The 18,364-nt window shown below is 42.6% G+C and overlaps 1 protein-coding gene across 4 annotated transcripts in view; it reads left to right on the forward strand.

Moving 5' to 3' along the window:
- The window catches only part of dgkh (diacylglycerol kinase, eta), a 522,666-nt gene that overhangs the window by 488,910 nt on the left and 15,392 nt on the right, over nucleotides 1–18,364 (forward strand). For 3 of the 4 annotated variants that reach the window (XM_080204138.1, XM_080204137.1, XM_080204140.1), the window contains one exon: nucleotides 8,863–8,993. The exons of the other annotated variant lie outside the window; for it this stretch is intronic. In XM_080204138.1, coding sequence (XP_080060264.1) covers nucleotides 8,863–8,993 — 131 coding nt within the window. The remainder of the gene's footprint in view (nucleotides 1–8,862; nucleotides 8,994–18,364) is intronic. 4 annotated transcript variants of the gene reach the window in all.

Raw genomic sequence — 18,364 nt, forward strand, 5'->3', positions numbered from 1 at the left:
CTGAGTGACATATTAAAGCCAGATTCAGTCTGCTTGTTCAAATGAATGTTAAAGGTCTCCTGACACTATTTAAGGAGCAGTAAATTTTAACTGGTTATGCAGTTTTCTTTGCTGTTTGTAGGAGCACGCTAATTGGAAATCATGAAATATTCTGTGACACTAGCTGCACCTCCCACAATAATACATCATCTGTGAAATGCTTTGAGGCATCCTTAAGATTTGATGTGCTATATAAAGACAAGTTTTTCTTTTCAAACCGCATCCCATGTTTTTTATCTTCAAAACGCTCCTGACTCTGGATCAATTAAGCCTTAGAAAAGCTATCTTTTTTTTTTGCAATTCCTAAATCCACACCTGAGGAATACAAGAAAGAGCTTGAACTTATATGGCAGCATTTGCAGGCACATAATGTCCCAGATGCTCCACATTACTTTGAAGTCCAGTTGCTGTTACTTTATAGGCAACCTTTTTTTTCATTTATTTATGGGATGTAAGTGTTGCTGGCAAGGCCATTCCATAGTGGTGAGCCTCCTTAGAGTCATAGAGGTTTACAGCATGGAAACAGGCCCTTTGGCCTAACTTGTCCATGCTGCCTTCTTGAACTGCTGCAGTCCATTTAATCTAGGTACACACACAGTGCTCCAGTAGAGGTACTGTATTTCCAGCCTTGGTAGCTAATGACTGCACTGTAAGATCCCAGTTAACTTATATTAGTTGATGGAGGAATTCTGACCAGGCCACTGGGAAAACTACCTACTTTTAAGACCCTGGGATCTTATACATCCACCTGAACAAGTTACCATGGACTGGTTTAATGGCTTGCAAAAATGACATTTCTGTTACACTATCAATGGATCAACTTAGATGTGGAGAAGGTGGGGGTGTGGGGTGGCGCCTGAGCTCACCAGATAAGTCAGCTGCTGAGCTCTAGGGGCATTATTATGCAGAGCCCAATTTCCCTGAGAGATTTCCTGCCTCCTGTCCCCCCGCCACCCCTCCCCAAAAAAATCAGAACTCCCCACTATCTGCCCCCACAAACATCAGGGCCTGCCCACGCACATTGAGATCTATCCCAACCCACTGATCGTCATGGTTTCCTTCCCACCCATCCAACTAAGTGTCACCCCTTCTGCATAGTTCCCTCCCTCCCACCCCGATCTCGAACCCCCACCCTGTTGAATGCTCTCCCCAGCAGCATTTCCTCTCTCCCATCCCAATCTCCTACCACAGAGGAGTTCCCCCTTCCCTCCCACCTCAGCAGAGCTCCCCTTCCTTGCGCCCACTGTAATTGTCCCACTCCACAGACTCTGCCCCCACTCAGGTCCCAACCTGGTGGACACTGCCTGGCCCTACCCCCAACCACCCAGGAGCTTCAACGGCCTCCAATCGCGCACTCCCCCACTCCGGGAGATCATCATGTTAGTCTCTGCTGGTGATTCGCTGATGATCGTACAGGACTCATTTCCATTTGCAACTCTTCAGATACTGCAATAGTCTGTGTCCACATGCAGCAAGACCTGGACAACATTCAGGCATGGCCTGATAAGTGGTATGTAAAATATATGCCACACAAGTATCAAGCAATGACCATTTCCAGCAAGAAAGAATCTAACATAGAAACATAGGAAATTTACAGTGGAGAAGGCAGTCATTTTGCTTCTTGTGGTTGTGCATGCTGAAAAAGAGACTTATTCCCATTTTCAGCTCCCAACTCATAATCCTATCTTCAAGTCTGTATCCAAGTATTTTTTTTAACGTGTTGAGATTTTCTGCCACTACCATACTTTTAGATAGCGATCCCTACCAAAGAATTTCTCCTTAATCTTTCTCCAATCCAATTACTTTAAATTTACACCCACTGGTTATTGATCTGTTTGCTGAGGGGAAATGAAACTTTCCTAACTCATCCTCTCATAATTTTATACTCTTCAATTAAATCTCCCCTCTGCCTCCTCTCATCCAAAGCACCACGACCTGCACATTCCCCTCCAATTTGCCCACAGAATTGGAAGTATATTGCTGTTTCTTCAGTGTCGCTGGGTCAAAATCTTTGAACTCCCTCCCTAACAGCACTGTGGACATCAGCAGTTCAGAAGGTGGCTCACTGTATTAAAGGCAATTAAGACTGGGCATTAAATGCTGGCCTTGCCAGTGGTACCCATGTCCCATAAGTTAATTTTAAAAAGTCAGAAAGCCAGAAGAAATTCCCAAAAGGCGTGTTTTTAATAAGTGAATGAGCTCATTTCTTGCACATATTATTTTCTCCAGAGCTTTCACTTATATCCGAGGCCTGGTTCGGCATTTCTGAGTTCAGGTAACAAACACCTTTGACAGGCTGAATGCACCATCTCTTTATGAGCAAATCCTAAACTCAGATGTATGACACCTTTATAAACTGAATAATTATTTAGAACTCTTACTTACTTTTATACATTAAAGCTGGGAGGGGGCATTATTGAAGACTTACAAGAAAGACTAACAAGATAATGAAGGGGCAAGATAGGGTAGAGGTAGAGAGATTCTTCCCACTTAGAAAGGATAGCAAAACTAGAGGGCACAACCTCAAAATAAGGGGGGGGGGGTGCAGTTTAGATCAGAGCTGAGGAGGAACTTCTTCACTCAAAGGGTGGTGAGTCTCTGGAATTCTCTGCCCATTGAAGTGGTGGAGGCTACCTCGTTGAATATATTTAAGTCATGGGTAGATAGATTTCTGATAGACAAGGGAATTAAGGGTTATGGGGAGAAAGCAGGAAAGTGGAACTGATCCACTTTAGATCAGCCATGATCTTTTTGAATGGCGGGGCAGGCTCGAAGGTCTAGATGGCCTACTCCTGCTCCTATTTCTTATGTTCTTATGTAATTAATGGAGAAACCCATTTCAACTCACTGAGCTGGGCCAAATTTTAAAAGGAATGGCCAGTATACTGTCGCTATTTCCTTGTCGATTTTCTTGCTAAATATGTGTAACTCCCTCTTAAAATGACTTGTGTTAGAAACATAGGAACATGTTTAGGTTGTCGAGGCCCATGAATCTGCTCTGCTATTCAGTTAAGTCATGGTATATCTCTATCATAACTATCTATTCGCCTTTGCTCCACAGTGCCTGATAACCTAGCTGATCTTACAAATACCTGACAGTCAGGAAAATGTTCAGTCGATTCCCTCCATCCCCAGAGTTTTTTGGGGGAGTGAGTTCCATATTTCTCTGAGATGTAGTTCAATTTGGGGAGAGAGGGACGTCATCCATTTTGAACCGAAAACCACTAGATCAGAGCATTTTCTAAATAATGAAAAACCATTGAATATTGAGGAGCAGAGAGACTTGGAAGTCCATTTGCAGAAATCAACGAAAACCAATAGATAGGAACAAAATGATGAAAAAGGTAATGGAATATTGACCTTTGACTCAAAGTGGTGGAAAGGATGTTCCAGCTATATGGATCCTTGGTTAGACTGAGGTACTGATTTCAGTTCTGAGTACTATACCTCAGGAATTAGCCTTGGAAGTGGGTGCAGCACACATTCACCAGAATGATATTGGAGCTAACGTATTTCAGTTGTGAGGATGGTATACAAAGACTAGACTCATATTTCCTTTAATGTGGAAGAGTAAGATGTAACCTGAAGAGATTTAAATGGTCAAAGTATTTGACAAATGCAGAAAATGCTAAAAATTGAGAGCCAATGTTTCCAGAATTTTCTGTTTACATTTCAGATTTCCAGCACCCACAATGTGTTGGAATTTTGTAAAAGGAGCTGATAGATAGATTGATTGACAAATGTATAGAAACTATTTCCTGTGATGGAAGAATCATGATGAAGGAGCATAGCCTTAAAATCAGAATGGACCATTTGGGGATGATATCAAAAAGCACAAAATAGATTCTCCCTGGGAGCGATTTTCCAAAAAAAATTTAAGTGCCCAACAGGGAAAATGGGAGATTGCCAACCCTCCATAGCCAGCCCCAATCACTTTCCTCATTTCCTCTCCCACCAATCCCTAATGCAAATGGTGCAGTGGGATTCCCTCCACCACTGATTTCTGGCATGAGGCTGAGTACGTTGAAAAAAAGGGTCTGCGAAAGTCATGATTAGCTGGACACTAGTCATGAATCCTTCTACAGGTGCCCCACTGACATTTCCTGGCCCACTGCACTACTCAAGCAGCACAATGGGCCAGGAAAATCGTGCCCCTGTGGTTTAAATGACACTGAGATTAATAGATTTTGTTCAGCAGGGTATTATGGCCTGTGGAACCAGGGCACAGTAAATGGAGCTCTTACAATCGGTCATGATCTAATTGAGTGGAGGAGGAAACCCAAAGTGCTGAATGACCTGTTGCAGGGGGGGAAGGGGAGAGGGGAGAGCCGGAAGGGGCGTGTGTGCATATGTGCGCATGTGTGTGTGTGTGCGTGCATGCATACCGGGGAGCGTGCATGTGTGCAAGTGTGTGTACCAGTGAGCATGCATGTGTGTGAATGTGTGTACCAATGAGCATGTATGTGTGCGAGTGTGTGTATATCAGTGACTGTGCATGTGTGCGAGTGTGTGTACCAGTGAGCGTTCATGTGTGTCAGTGTGAAGTTGAGTGTGTGAATGGATGCTGTTTTGTGTCATGTTTTTGTCCCAATTTAACACCATTGGTGCCTGCATTGTTTCAGATCTGTTCCTGGACATTTGTCTGAGTCCGTGAACTCAACTTTCAAAAATGGCTACCCTGGATATTGGATTTTCAGTTGGGGGGGAGGAGGTGCTGTGTTAGAAATCAGAGAAGGTGACTTTGGAAGTACTAAGGAAGATACTGGATACAGAGGTAGGCTGATCATGAGGCCTGTCTCAAGACTTCAGGTCTTCAGCCCTGCATCCAAATATGTTTTGAGAAAAAAATAAGACATGAAACATCCTTCAAGCCCACATAATCCCTCTCCACCATGTACATACGTTCCATCACTGCCAACCTATGCCACCTCATGCCTTGTACCCATCCCATAACCACTCACGCCAATCTATGCCCCTCAAGCACCTCCAAGGCACCTCATACCCTATATGCCAACCTATGTCCTTGTATGCACCATCCATGGCCCTTTTTAGACCCTATGCCAACTGATTGTCAACTCAGGCCAACACATGCCCCCAAGCAGCAGTCTTTGCCCCTAGACCTACGATGTCAACTCGCCCAGTATTCACCAGGCAAAGACCTCTGGACCCATGCAGAGATAAGTTAAAATAAAGTTCTATAATATAAAGTCAAAGTGCCAATTGCAGATTTCCCTACATTGAAAATTGCTACATTTACATGCCTTCAACTATATAAAGCCTTATAATAATAAGCATTTCATTTATGAGCACAATCTCTTTTAAAAAGCGTTGGAATTCATAGTCTCCCTTCAGTGAGTCTATGACCACTTGTAGCTGCCAATCAAATTGTGAAATAGAAGACACACTATAGTGCTAATAGATGGTTGTAAAATCAGATATGTAGCAGTAATTCACGCTTATATCAACAGTGAAATAGCAAACAATGATTGTTGCTAATACTCCAGACATTTTTTCATTGATTTAAAGGATAGGAATTTTAAATGCTTTAACAGCTTGACAGCTCCCTTTAGCAAGTGCTTTTGATAGTTCCTCTTGACACTTTTGACAGTTGATATTGACAGGTCTGTTGACAGTTCAAATAAGTTAATGAGTTTATGCGCTTTTTACACACATGTATGTTGATTTTTAACAATTCCGAAGAGCATGTACCTCCCTCAAAGGTATGCCCGGGACCAGATACAAAGGGGCACCTTACCTCTCCAAAGGCACTCTGACTTATCAAGAAATTGAAACAAATTCAGACCTGCTCTTGCCTCGTCTAATGTGCAAACTTCTCACTCCTGGGCAACTAAAATCTGACTTCAGTGGAGGCAGTACATGATCTAAATTATGCTCCATCATGGTGGAAATTGCAGCTGTGCAGTCCAACATTGGGTTCCCAGGTTTACAAAGATTGGAAATAGATCATGAGTTTACTTCTGCATACAACATGGATTGCTAGCACAGGTACAGAATGCCAGGCATATTAGTTATGACGTCCAAATTAAAGAAAGATGGCAGTAGCTTTGATGAGTTAAGTATTATTTAAAGCATTCTGTTACTGAGTAATTTTCATAAGATCATAAGAAACAGGAGTAGAAGTAGGCCGTTCAGCCCCTTAAACCTGCTCTGTCATTCGATAGGATCATGGCAGATCGGATTGTGAGACACACGCACATGCACCTGCGTCTCTGTCATACATTGGAGCATTACCCACTGACAGTTGGTTACATACTGACCAGGAATTACAGCAAAGTGAAAAGTGATAGGGGCCACACTTGTGGGTTTAAATCAAACAAGATGCAGGTTTATTTAGGAGATGGTTCTTGTTCCAGAGACACAACTCTTTAAAAACATAACATAGATGTTAGGATAACTACTTTAATTTTGTGCTTTCTGCCTCTCTGTCTTGAATGGTGGCATTATATTTGCAAGTTTCCAGTCCAAATTCCCAGATTACACTTTGAAGATAACAGCTAATGCATCCACTCTTTCTGTAGCCACTTCTTTTAAGACACTAGGATGCAGGCCATCAGGTCCAGGGAACTTGTCAGACTTAAGTTCTATTAGTATTCTCATTACTTTCTCTCTAGTGATACCATTTAGTTTAAGTTTCATTTTGCACCCAATTTTCCACTATTCCTGGATGCTTTTTGTGTCATCTACTATGAAGACAAAAATGATGTTGTTGCCGTTTCCCCAGTCTCACCTTCTAGGGGACTGATGCTCACTTTAGGTACTCTTTTCCTTTTTCCTATCTTTTACTTCCTGTTTTATACTTTTTGTTGTTTTCTCTCATTCCAATTTCTCTCTCTTTTTTTTGTTATCTTTTGCTAAAACTTTCTGAAATCTTCCCAACCTCTTGGCCTACCACTAATCTTCATAGCACTGGATGTTTTTTCTTTCAATTTGATCACAGCTTTAACTTCCTTAATTCGTCACAGATGGTGCAACCTTCTCGCAGAGCTTTTCTTTCTCTTTGTTGAGAGTTACGAATTATCTCCTTAAATACCTGCTACTGCTTCTCCACCATCTTACCTATAAACTATTTATCTGGTTCACTTTAGCCAGCTCTGTCTTCTTACCATTAAAATTGCCCTTCTTTGTCCCTTTTTATCTTTCTGCTCCGTCTACATAGTTTACTGCAGCTCCTTATCTAATGTCACCTGAAAACTTGGAGATACAATCTCTGACCAGAATTTTTCCACTGTCCACGCCAGCAAGATCTTCGGGTCCCACATACAGCTCACCCCCACCCATGGGTTTCCCAGCGACAAGGAATGCACTCAACTGGAAACCCTGTTGACAACGATGGCTGCCTTGAAAAAGGCAGTAGGTTGCATGGAAAATCCCATCTGTTAAAAATCCTATCCATTATTTATTAATCCAAATGATGAATGTAGTAAAAGTTGAGACCCCAGTATAGGTCCCTGGGGGCACCATTGTCAGAACCTACCAATCAGAGATTGAATCGCTACTCTAAGCTTTCTACCTCCCAAGCATAATGACCAATTTCCCAAAGTTACCTCAATTTTGTGCATTCCTATTTTTGTAATAATTTCCTGAGCAAAACCTCACTACAAATGCCTTTGCTCAGAACAGTGTATAGCCACCAATTTTTCTGAAGACTTTATTATGTAGTCTGAATTGAATTCAGGACAGTCAAGGCAGGTGGTACGGAAAATCCCACCCGTTATTTCTTAATCCAAATGATGGATGTAGTGAAAAGTCACTCAATAGCTGCGCAGTAACATTGAGCTGGGTTCAGACCTTCCATCCTTTCCCTGCATGCAAAGTTAGAAAAGTGCTTTTGCAACTTTCAAATCATGTTCCTTTTTGGTTTCTCTGCTCAACAACAGGATTTGTTTTGCACAAAAGGGCCAAAATCTGATCTCCTCAATCAGCCATTTCTCTCTCATAGTAGCTGTAAATAAGGCAGTAGCTTCTCACTCTAACAGTGATGCTGGCCTCCTTTTTATATTTTTGCAACTTCTCCAGTGTCATGTCAATGAATGATTCCTCTGTTTCAATCTCTTGTGACATTTTCCTGAGGCTGTTAGGCTGCAGGACGTTTGGGTTAATTCAGTTTTTAAACTTTGAATTTCACTTTCAAGCACCTCACAGCCCATTTAACACTTCCTGCGATTGGATTTTATTTTAAATTCAGTTTTCCTAGGTACCCTTTCACGTTCACAGTATGTTTGAGTCAGCTGCACACATGTCACTGCACTTACTAATCCACAGTTTTTCACTACCGGTGCAATTTCAGATCCTCCATAATCTTTTAACATGCTGCAACTTTGTTGTGGAGTAAATTTACAAGAAAAGACTCCTACAAGGAACCCTTGTTACACAGGAACAGAGTTCAGGGATCTGGATTCTAACGTCATTCCAGGGCTAGCTCTGTGACCATCTAGTGAGGCCTACTTAACTAAATATCTATTAAAAGTTGTTTCTCATGGTGAGTGCCCCATTGAACTGGCTTCTACATTGCACAAGAGGAGCTACTGAGAACAAGCTTCACATCACAGCTTTACAGGCGTGAGTTATAGCAAACGTTTTCAGGCCTTGAGAGGCGCAAGGATGTCCAGTGCTCAAAGGGTTAATACAATAACAATTGTCTGCATGGAAAAACTACCTGGTAATGGGCTAGATGAATGTAACTGTTATTGTCCTCACCCTCTTTGCCAGCACTGCTAGCTCCTCTGCTCTTCCCCACTCTTGCTTACCCTTTGCTTATGAAGCATGAAGGAATTAAGGGGCTTTTGCTCTTGACTTTGGTAGTTCAAAAATGGGGCACAGATGAAGTTGCTTCTTGGCTGGAGCTGCTCAGCTTGGGAGAATACAAAGAACGCTTCATCCGTCATGACATCCGAGGCTCTGAGCTATTGCACCTGGAAAGGCGTGATCTTAAGGTACTTCCTTTAAAGACCTTTTTTTCCTTGCATTTGTGCCCTAACCCACAACCTCCTCCCCCATCCTGTTTTCCGCTGTGCTTTGGCTTGGCTTGCTATATGTGATTGTGTGATGAAGCTTAATTAATATCTGTCAAAACATCATTGTTGTTGGATGTGTGCATGTTTAGCAGTTGAAAATGGTCTCTCCACAAGGCATTTTGTATATTATATCTGAAAATGTTTTTCTTTCTCCTCCATTCTATGTATAAGGAGATGCACAAAATACCATGTGGTGCTATTGGGCAGTACTGGATTTCAGAGAAGATGTCTCCATTTGTGCATCTATTTCTGCTTTCTGTTTTATATGTTGTCTGTACTTTTCCCACCTTTTACTCTCCTCGTGTCTTATAGTTTCCCATTCCTGACTGTCTCCACGGTGCTTGCTGTGTCTGGACGAATGGTCAGGAGCCGTTGGTGCAGTTCCAGGTCTGAGCTATCAGGATACAATTTCCCACAGTGAGAATAGATAGTATAACTATTATTGCCTCTCATGCTATTGCCTACTACTCCTGCTGTTGGTCAAAGATTTACGGTCACTGCTCTTTAACTTGAATTATCTGACAACCCTCATAAGTCCAGTAAATTTAAATTGCTTTGAATTTACAGCACAGATACAGACCATTTAGGTTTATGTTGCCATTTATTTCTCCACACAAAGCTCTTCCCACCCCACTTCATCTCATCCTATTAACATATCCTTATATTCCTCTCTCCTTCACAGGGTTATTCAAGCTTCTCTTTGATAGGTCAACTATTCATTCCAACATTCCACATGCAACAAGTTCCGTATTCCCACCATTCTCTAAGTAAATAGGTTTCTCTTGAATCTCTTTCTGGATTTATTAGTGACGATTTACATTTATGATCACCAGTTGTTGCATTTGTCTAAAAACATCTTCCCTACATTTACATCTCTTTCTCTTTTTAGTGATCCATGTTGAATCCTTTTCTAGAGTAAAAGCCCCAGCCTATCAGTCTTTCTTGATAGTAAGAAGTCTCACAACAACAGGTTAAAGTCCAACAGGTTTATTTGGTAGTACAAGCCACTAGCTTTTGGAGTGCTGCTCCTTCATCAGGTAAATGGGAGTTCTGTTCACAAACAGGGCATATAAAGACACAAACTCAATTTACAAAATAATGGTTGGAATGCGAGTCTTTACAGATAATCAAGTCTTAATTAAGACTTAATTATTTGATGAAGGAGCAGCGCTCCAAAAGCTAGTACCTTGTGCTACCAAATAAATCAGTTGGACCTTAACCTGGTATTGTGAGACTTCTTATTGTGTTTACCCCAGTCCAACATTGGCATCATGGTTTCCTGATAGTTACAGCCTCTCAATTCTAGAGCTTTCCTTGTAAATATTTTCAGATTCTTGCCAGAACTGTTATATCCTTTTTGTAATGTTAAAACCAGAGCTCTACGCAGCACTCAGTGTGGCCAAATGAGACTGAAGGAATGGTTTCCAGTGCAAAGCTAAGTTGCAGGTTCAGGAGGGCCTTGTGACTTAGAAGTGAAAGAATCCCAGGGCTGAGGAGGCTTAAACTTGCTCAGTGGGAACTGCTCCTGTTCCTGCTGGGCCCCACAGCGAAGGCAGTGGGTAAAAGTATAAATGATTTACATCTGGATTTCCTTTGGTCCCAATTCTTCTTCCCATGAGGTTGACTTGGTGAAAAAACAACAGTTTCTCCAGTATGATCAAAAAAGCGATGGGGCCCTAATAAAGTCAACAGAGCTTGGATATATTTATCGAAAGACCCCACCAGTGACTGTATGTCATGCTTCTCTAAGGGGGAGACGTTAAAATCAAAACTTACAAAATCAGTGTGATGCCATTGATACCATCTAACCCTGGACTTTCACACTGTCCAAGGAAAAAATTGCCCTGTTTGATTTCCTGTCCATCGCTAACTTTCTGTCTGAACTGCTAAATTCCCAATTCTGTCATTTGTCTGAAGCTTTCTAGCCATCCTATTTGTTTATCAAATGCCTGCTGAAAATTAATCAGCATAGTTATTTCAGTAAGTTTATCTCCAGAAAGAACTCTTACATTCTTCAAACATGATTTGCTTTTAACCAATCTGTGTGGGCTGTCTGTGCGTAACAAATGCATTTTAAGTGTTTTACATTTTTGAGTTTAAATTTCAAGGATTCTTAGTGTTGCCCACAGCTTACAGCTGAATAGTTGTCACTGTTATCCAACTCTCCCATATCAGACAAATATTACCTAGTCTTTAGTACTACCATTTGCCTTTTTGGAGAGGATTGGAAAAAAGTAGAAATAATTGACTGTGACAATGGGCAAGAGTTGGGGCTTGAAACTAAACTCAGGATTGAACAGGGCACACAGCAGCTCACTGTGCACTTGAACATGAGTGAACTGCAGGCAAGGGAGAGGCGATAGCCCTGTAGAGTTATGATCGGAGTTTTTAAGAACCAAAGAGTTTGATTCCATGCTCTGGAAGTCTTTTTTAAATGTCTTCACTTTGTTCCCACTTTTCTGAACCTCGAAAGCTTTTAGTTATGTACTTTGTCACCTCCCTTTAGTTTCTGCTCTGTTTCTCCTCATTCGCCACATTAAAAGCTTGAAATAAATAGGTAACACTGTGATGTCTGATAGAAACTTGGCTGGCACCACCTAAATGGCTTGAATATTGGCTCCTTACAGCCAGCAGACAGAGTATAAATCTCCAGATTCCAAGGGTGAAATAGAAATTCACCACTTCACAGCACCTACCATACCCTTTGCTGTTTATTCCTAGAATTGTTCCTTCCTGTATGAGTCCCAGCTCCCAGCTTTCTTCGCAGGAGCCAATTACCTCCAAACACAGTCTGTGTCTTTTGTCTCCATCGTTTCCACTGAGATCACACCTTTCCAACAGCACGATGCGATTGTGATATCTGGCTCTGCTGAACAGGCTAAGCATGGGTATGTTGGGTACAGGCTCAAACTTATCACAATGATAGTAAATCCCCCTTGTACATGGGAAACTGTCTCAAAGTATAATAATACCATCACCACAGAGAAGAGGGAGGAATTTGAGAGGCTCGGAGGAAGAATGAAAAGCCAAAGAGGAGTCTTAAAGAGGCATTAGGATGGCAAAACAGAAGGAAGAACTGGAAAAAGAAACATTCACGAAGGCAGGAGTATCTGGCAGCCACTAGATGCAGGCTGGAGGAAGTGAAAGGAATAGTCCAGTCAATGAGAAGTAGGTGTGTCAGGATCAAACAGCAGGATGTCATGAACGGATGATATATATATATAAGAACACAAGAAATAGGAGCAGGAGTAGGCCATCTAGCCTCTCAAGCCTGCTCCGCCATTCAATAAGATCATGGCTGATCTGATAGTGGGTTCAGTTCCACTTATCCGCCTGCTCCCCATAACCCTTAATTCCCTTATGGTTAAAAATGTATCTATCTGTGACTTAAACACATTTAACGAGGTAACCTCCACTGCTTCATTGGGCAGAGAATTCCAAAGATTCACTACCCTCTGGGGCAGGAGGAGGCTACTCGTTCCACAAGCTGTTCCAGAAATTCGATTAGATCATGGTTGATTTAAATACCAATTTAATTCACCCTCTTAGGTTTTTGTTCGTAATGATCAAAGAACCAATTAATCTCAGTTTTGAGATTTTCAGTTGACCCCAGGAGAGAGCCCAGATTTCCTCTAAGAAGAAATACAACTTGTTCTCAGTCCTAATGGTTTTTTCTGATGATGTCCCTTTGTCCTCAACTTCCAACACAGGAAAAGGTTTCTCTCTTTACCCCCCAGTCACTCATTTAATCATCTTATTCACCTCAATTAGAGAATACTCCTTAATCTAAAGAAGAAGGAGAAGCTGTGGAGGGATTTGAAAACTAGCAGTGTCTTACAGCTGTTCATGCACGGAGCATTTGAAGAGGGGGAGGGTGATGCAAGCATGGGGACATGAGTTGCGGCGAGGGGGTGGGTGGTGGTGTAGCAGTGGTGTGATGATGGCAATTAGCAAAGTCAAGCTTTGAGGTCATGAAGAGGTGGTGTTGGAATTTGACAAATAAACAGGAGATTGGTATGTGTGAAAGTGAGCAATAGTGCAGAGGTGGAAGAAAGCTGTTGTGTTAAGGAACTGAATGTGGGAGAGAAGGCTGAGTAAAGTGACAAGGTTCTTCTTAAGTTTCAGATGGCAATTAAGGAGGTTGATGTGATTGAGGCCAGAGGTGTTGCAGCATCTGTCTTCCAGGTGTTGAAGGGCTTGATCTTTTCCGGAGCTTGAAGAGCCCTCGCTGAGATTTACCTTGGGTAATCTCTATTTCATTATACTCTATGGATTTATTAATAGGGGCATTGCGTATAAGTTATGCTGAACTTATACAAGACACTAGTTAGACCTCAGCTGAAATATTGTGTACAGTTCTGGGCGCTGCACTACAGGAAGGATGTAAACACATTGGAGAGAATGCAGAGAAGATTTGTAAGATTGGTTCCAGGAATGAGAAACTTCGGTTATGGGAATAGTTTGGAGAGGTTGGGATTGTTCCCCTTGGAGTATGAACAGAGATGTTCAAAAACATGAGGGGTCAAGCCAGAGTAGATGAAGAGAAACTTTGTAAAAGTTTCTTGCTTTGTAAAAGGATCAAGAATGAAAGGGCATAAATTTATTTAAAGTGATTTGTAAAAGAAACAAATGTGTTGTGAGAGACAATGCTTTTCACATGAGTTGTTCGGGTCTCAAATGTACTGCCTAGAAGTGTGGTGGAGGTGGGTTCAATTGAGGGCATTATCTGATTATTTGAATAGAAACAATTGCAGAGGTATAGGGAAAAGGCAGGGGAATGGCACTATGTCATAATGCTCAGAGAGCTAGTGCAGACACTTCTGTGCTGTAACAATTTTGTGACTCTGGTTCAGATATCTGACGGACATTTTGAGACTTTGGCAATAACCTGGAGGAAATAACCAAATAAAGCACAGAGATTACATCAACACCCACGTGAATACTGATCACATTTTGCCAGAGAAGACCTCTGAAAGATAGCAAATAGATCGTAAAGACAAGTGGATCAAAGATGAATCTGTGCATCCACCAGAGCAGTCTACCCAAGTGGAGGAGAGGTCACACTGGCCACAGCATGATGCCTGCCTCAAGTGAAAAGAGAACTGTTATCCAGTGGGTAACAGGCAGAGGGCATGATCTTATAACCTCATCCTGCCCGTTGTTCAGCGAAGCAAGATGGTAAGATTGCATGAGGTGAAAAATCAGATTTGTGCCTTTTTTCTCACCTCTCACAACCTTGCCTGCCCTGTTTTGCAAGTGAAATCTAGACAGGAAGCTGATTTAAATTAGTGAATCATGGATACTATCGTCTGGGCCCATTTACCTTATCCATCTTGCTGGTTGAGCTTCATACCGGCAAGAATCACAGCTGGTCTCCAACAGCAGAGACCAGACGTAATGAACTTGTCTGAAATCAAAGGCCATTGAAGCCACCACGAGTGGTTGGGGCATGTTTGAACAGTGCCCATGGGGCATCGTCACCCTGGCACTACCCATCAGGCACTGTATCTGTGTTGGGGCAGTGCCAAGGGGATGGGGCCTGAGTGTGGGTGGGGCAATGACGGAGGGGAGCTCCGAAGCAGTGATTGGTAGGGAGATCTCTGCAGACAATGGGGGGAAGGGGGGTTGATCAACAGGGAGATCTCTGCAGATGGGGGAGTGATCAGTTTGCGGGGGAGAACGCTGCAGGGAGGGAACTCTGCAGATGGAAGTGGTGATCAGCGGTGGAGGGAGTTCTGCAGGGATGGCGATCGGGGTGGGGGTGTTTCTCTGCAGATGGGGGTGATCGGGATGGGGGATCTCTGCAGATGGGGTGCAGAGGAGGGATTTCTGTAGAGGTGGTGATCAGTGGGGAAGCTTTGCAGTTGGGGGGGTGTTGGAATGGGGTGGGTAACTCGGCAGACTGGCACAAGGAGTGATTGGCAGTGGGGGGAGGGGAGGTTAACAGTAAAGCTCCTAGTGACTCTTCAGCTGGCTTCACTGGCGAGCTTAGGATCTGCTCCCCCTCCCCTTCCCCCATCCCCTCATTGGTGAGGATCGCATCCAGGCTCTTCTTTGTATTAAGTGCCATAGGATTGGAGCTCATGGTCCGCCAAAAAAACGGTGCCATTATCTCTCGTTTTCTCACTTGTTCAGCACTTACGACCACGTCCAGAGATTTTGCAGGAGGGTGAAGTGGCTGATGGTGTGAAAATAGCAAAGGGGTTGAAAAAGTTGAGTAAAGCCAGGAAGCCAAGCCCACAAACAGAAATAATGTAATTTTTAACTTTGATTAGTTCAGCCTTGGTGCTGAGCATGGGTGAAAGCCAGATTACAGGGACATGAAAAAGTAATGGAAGGCAGAACAGTGCATCCAAATTAATGTCCAGTTACTGCTACAGAACTTCAGATTGTAGATAATTATAGCATTCTTATTTTGTCAGATACTGTGGACTGTAGTTGAGGTAAACTCTGCTAAGATCCGACACTTGCATTTTTTAACATTCCTTCACAAAATTTGGATGTCACCAGATAGGCCAGCATTTATTGCCCATCCCCAGTTGCCCTGCAGAAGGTGACAGTGAACTGGCTGCCTTATTGAACCACTGCAGTCCATGTAATGTCGGTATACCCACTGTGCTGATAAAGAGGGAATTCCAGGATTTTGATTCAGCGACATTGAAGGAACAGAAATATATTTCCAAGCCAGGATCGTGAGTGAATTGGAGAGGCGTCTCCAGGTGGTGGTCCCAGTTATCTGCTTCCCTTGTTCGTCTAGGTGGCCATGAGCTTGGAAGATGTTGCTCAAGATGAACAAAAACTATTTCCTTTCAACACCAACTATCTAATACATTCAAAATGTGATCCATGGTCAAACAGATTAATTATATGACCTTTCCTATCTGACAGTAATCAAGATGACATGTGAGGAATGTTCTCTGTGAATCCGAAACACACTGCTCAGCAGGTCAGATAACAGAATAGAGTGTGGTTGTCATTGGTTTGAGATGACAGGAAATTTATTGTGCTTCACACTTTTAGCACCTTAGCAAATGTAAAGTCCCAAGATGTGCAGGTTCGGTGGACTGGCCAAGCTAAATTGCCCCTTCGTGTGCAGGAATGTGTAGGTTAGGTGGATTAACCTTATGTACCTAATGATGGTAAATGCACAGGATTCACGTGGGGGCATGGTACAGTGTAAGATGCTCTTTTTGGAGAGTTGGTGCAGACTCGATGGCCTCCTTCTGCAACTCTATAGATTCTATTCTGTAGAAAGTTTATATTAGCTGGTGCTGATTTGTTTTGTACAAAGACAGAGGAACTACCTCTATTTTGTATTGCATAATCATTGGTCCCTCAACAATCATTATCTGAACTCATCTTCTCCCCTCCCTTCATCTCCTGAAGGGTCCTACAGACAGAAAGAGCTCTGTGGCACCTTGCCAGGCACCCAAGGGAAAGTGTTTTCTGATGCACCTTATAAACTCCAGGTGTATTTTCAAGAGCATCGTGGATCTCTGTGTTACCTTCCTGAATATTCAGAAACCCTCAACTCCAATCAAATGGAACAAATTCCCTGACTTTCTCTGCAGGGCAAAATGGATGTTATCTAGTCTCCAACAGAACAGGAACAGCTTTGTTAATGATGGTACACCTTACATTGGAATGAAAGTCTATTCCTGTTCCTATATTCCTAGGTTCATCTTCTTACAGTTATTGGTGGAGATATCAATTGTTTTTGTAATTACCAGGTAAACTCTGCACAGTCTGTTGAAGTTTGTCATTTAATTCTGGTCTTGATTCACTGATGTGAGGACTTAGTATTGTAAGAGTGTATGGTAAGGTGTAACTTGGAAGGCTTTGACTTTAGCCTTTTACCTCAACCCTCAGAATATAGCTGGGGAAAAGGACATTTTGGTGCGATTAGGTGAGATTTAGGATGCATAGGATGTGGAAGGAAACTGCAGGGGATGGGCACAATTGAAATGTGGAGCTTATTCAAGGAACAGCTACTGCATGTACTTGATAAGTATGTGCCTGTCAGGCAGGGAGGAAGTGGTCGAGCGAGGGAACTGTGGTTTACTGAAGGAGTTGAATCTCTTGTGAGGAGGAAGAAGGAGTCTTATGTCAAGATGAGACGTGAAGGCTCAGTTAGGGCGGTTGAGAGTTAAAGTAAGCCAGGAAGGACCCAAAAAGAGAACTAAGAAGAGTCAGGAGAGGACGTGAGAGGTCTTTGGCAGGTAGGATCAAGGAAAACCCTAAAGCTTTCTATAGGTATGTCAGGAATAAAAGAATGAGTACGGTAAGATTAGGGCCAGTCAAGGACAGTAGTGGGAAGTTGTGCATGGAGGCCAAAGAGATAGGAGAGGCGCTAAATGAATATTTTTCATCAGTATTCACACAGGAAAAAGACAGTGTTGTCAAGGAGAATACTGAGATATAGGCTATTAGACTAGACAGGATTGAGGTTCATGAGGAGGAGATTTTTGCGATTCTGGAAAGTATGAAAATAGATAAGTCCCCTGGGCCAGATGGGATATATCCTAGGATTGTCTGGGAGGCTAGGGAGGAGATTGCAGAGCCTTTGGCTTTGATCTTTAGGTCATCATTATCTACAGGAATAGTGCCAGAAGACTGGAGGATAGCAAATGTTGCCCCTTGTTCAAAAAGGGGAGTAGAGACAGCCCTGGTAATTATAGACCAGTGAGCCTTACTTCTGTTGTGGGCAAAGTTTTGGAAAGGATTATAAGAGGATTTATAATCATCTAGAAAAGAATAATTTGATTAGGGATAGTCAACACGGTTTTGTGAAGGGTAGGTTGTGCCTCACAAACCTTATTGAATTCTTTGAGAAGGTGACCAAAGAGGTAGATGAGGATAAAGCAGTTGATGTGATGTATATGGATTTCAGTAAAGCGTTTGATGAGGTTCCCCATGGTAAGCTATTGCAGAAGATACAGAAGCATGGGATTGAGGGTGATTTAGCGGTTTGGATCAGAAATTGGCTAGCTGTAAGAAGACAGAGGGTGGTGGTTGATGGGAAATGTTCATCCTGCAGTTCAGTTACTAGTGGTGTACTGCAAGGATCTGTTTTGGGACCACTGCTGTTTGTCATTTTTATAAATGACCTGGATGAGGGAGTAGAAGGATGGGTTAGTAAATTTGCGGATGACACTAAAGCCGGTGTTCAGTGCAGAAGGATGCTGCAGGTTACAGAGGGACATAGATAAGCTGCAGAGCTGGGCTGAGAAGTGGCAAATGGAGTTTAATGCAGAAAAGTGTGAGATGATTCACTTTGGAAGGAGTAACAG

Source organism: Carcharhinus amblyrhynchos, chromosome 15 (assembly GCF_965287045.1).
Source record: "Carcharhinus amblyrhynchos chromosome 15, sCarAmb.v2.hapA, whole genome shotgun sequence".
Lineage (NCBI taxonomy): Eukaryota > Metazoa > Chordata > Chondrichthyes > Carcharhiniformes > Carcharhinidae > Carcharhinus > Carcharhinus amblyrhynchos.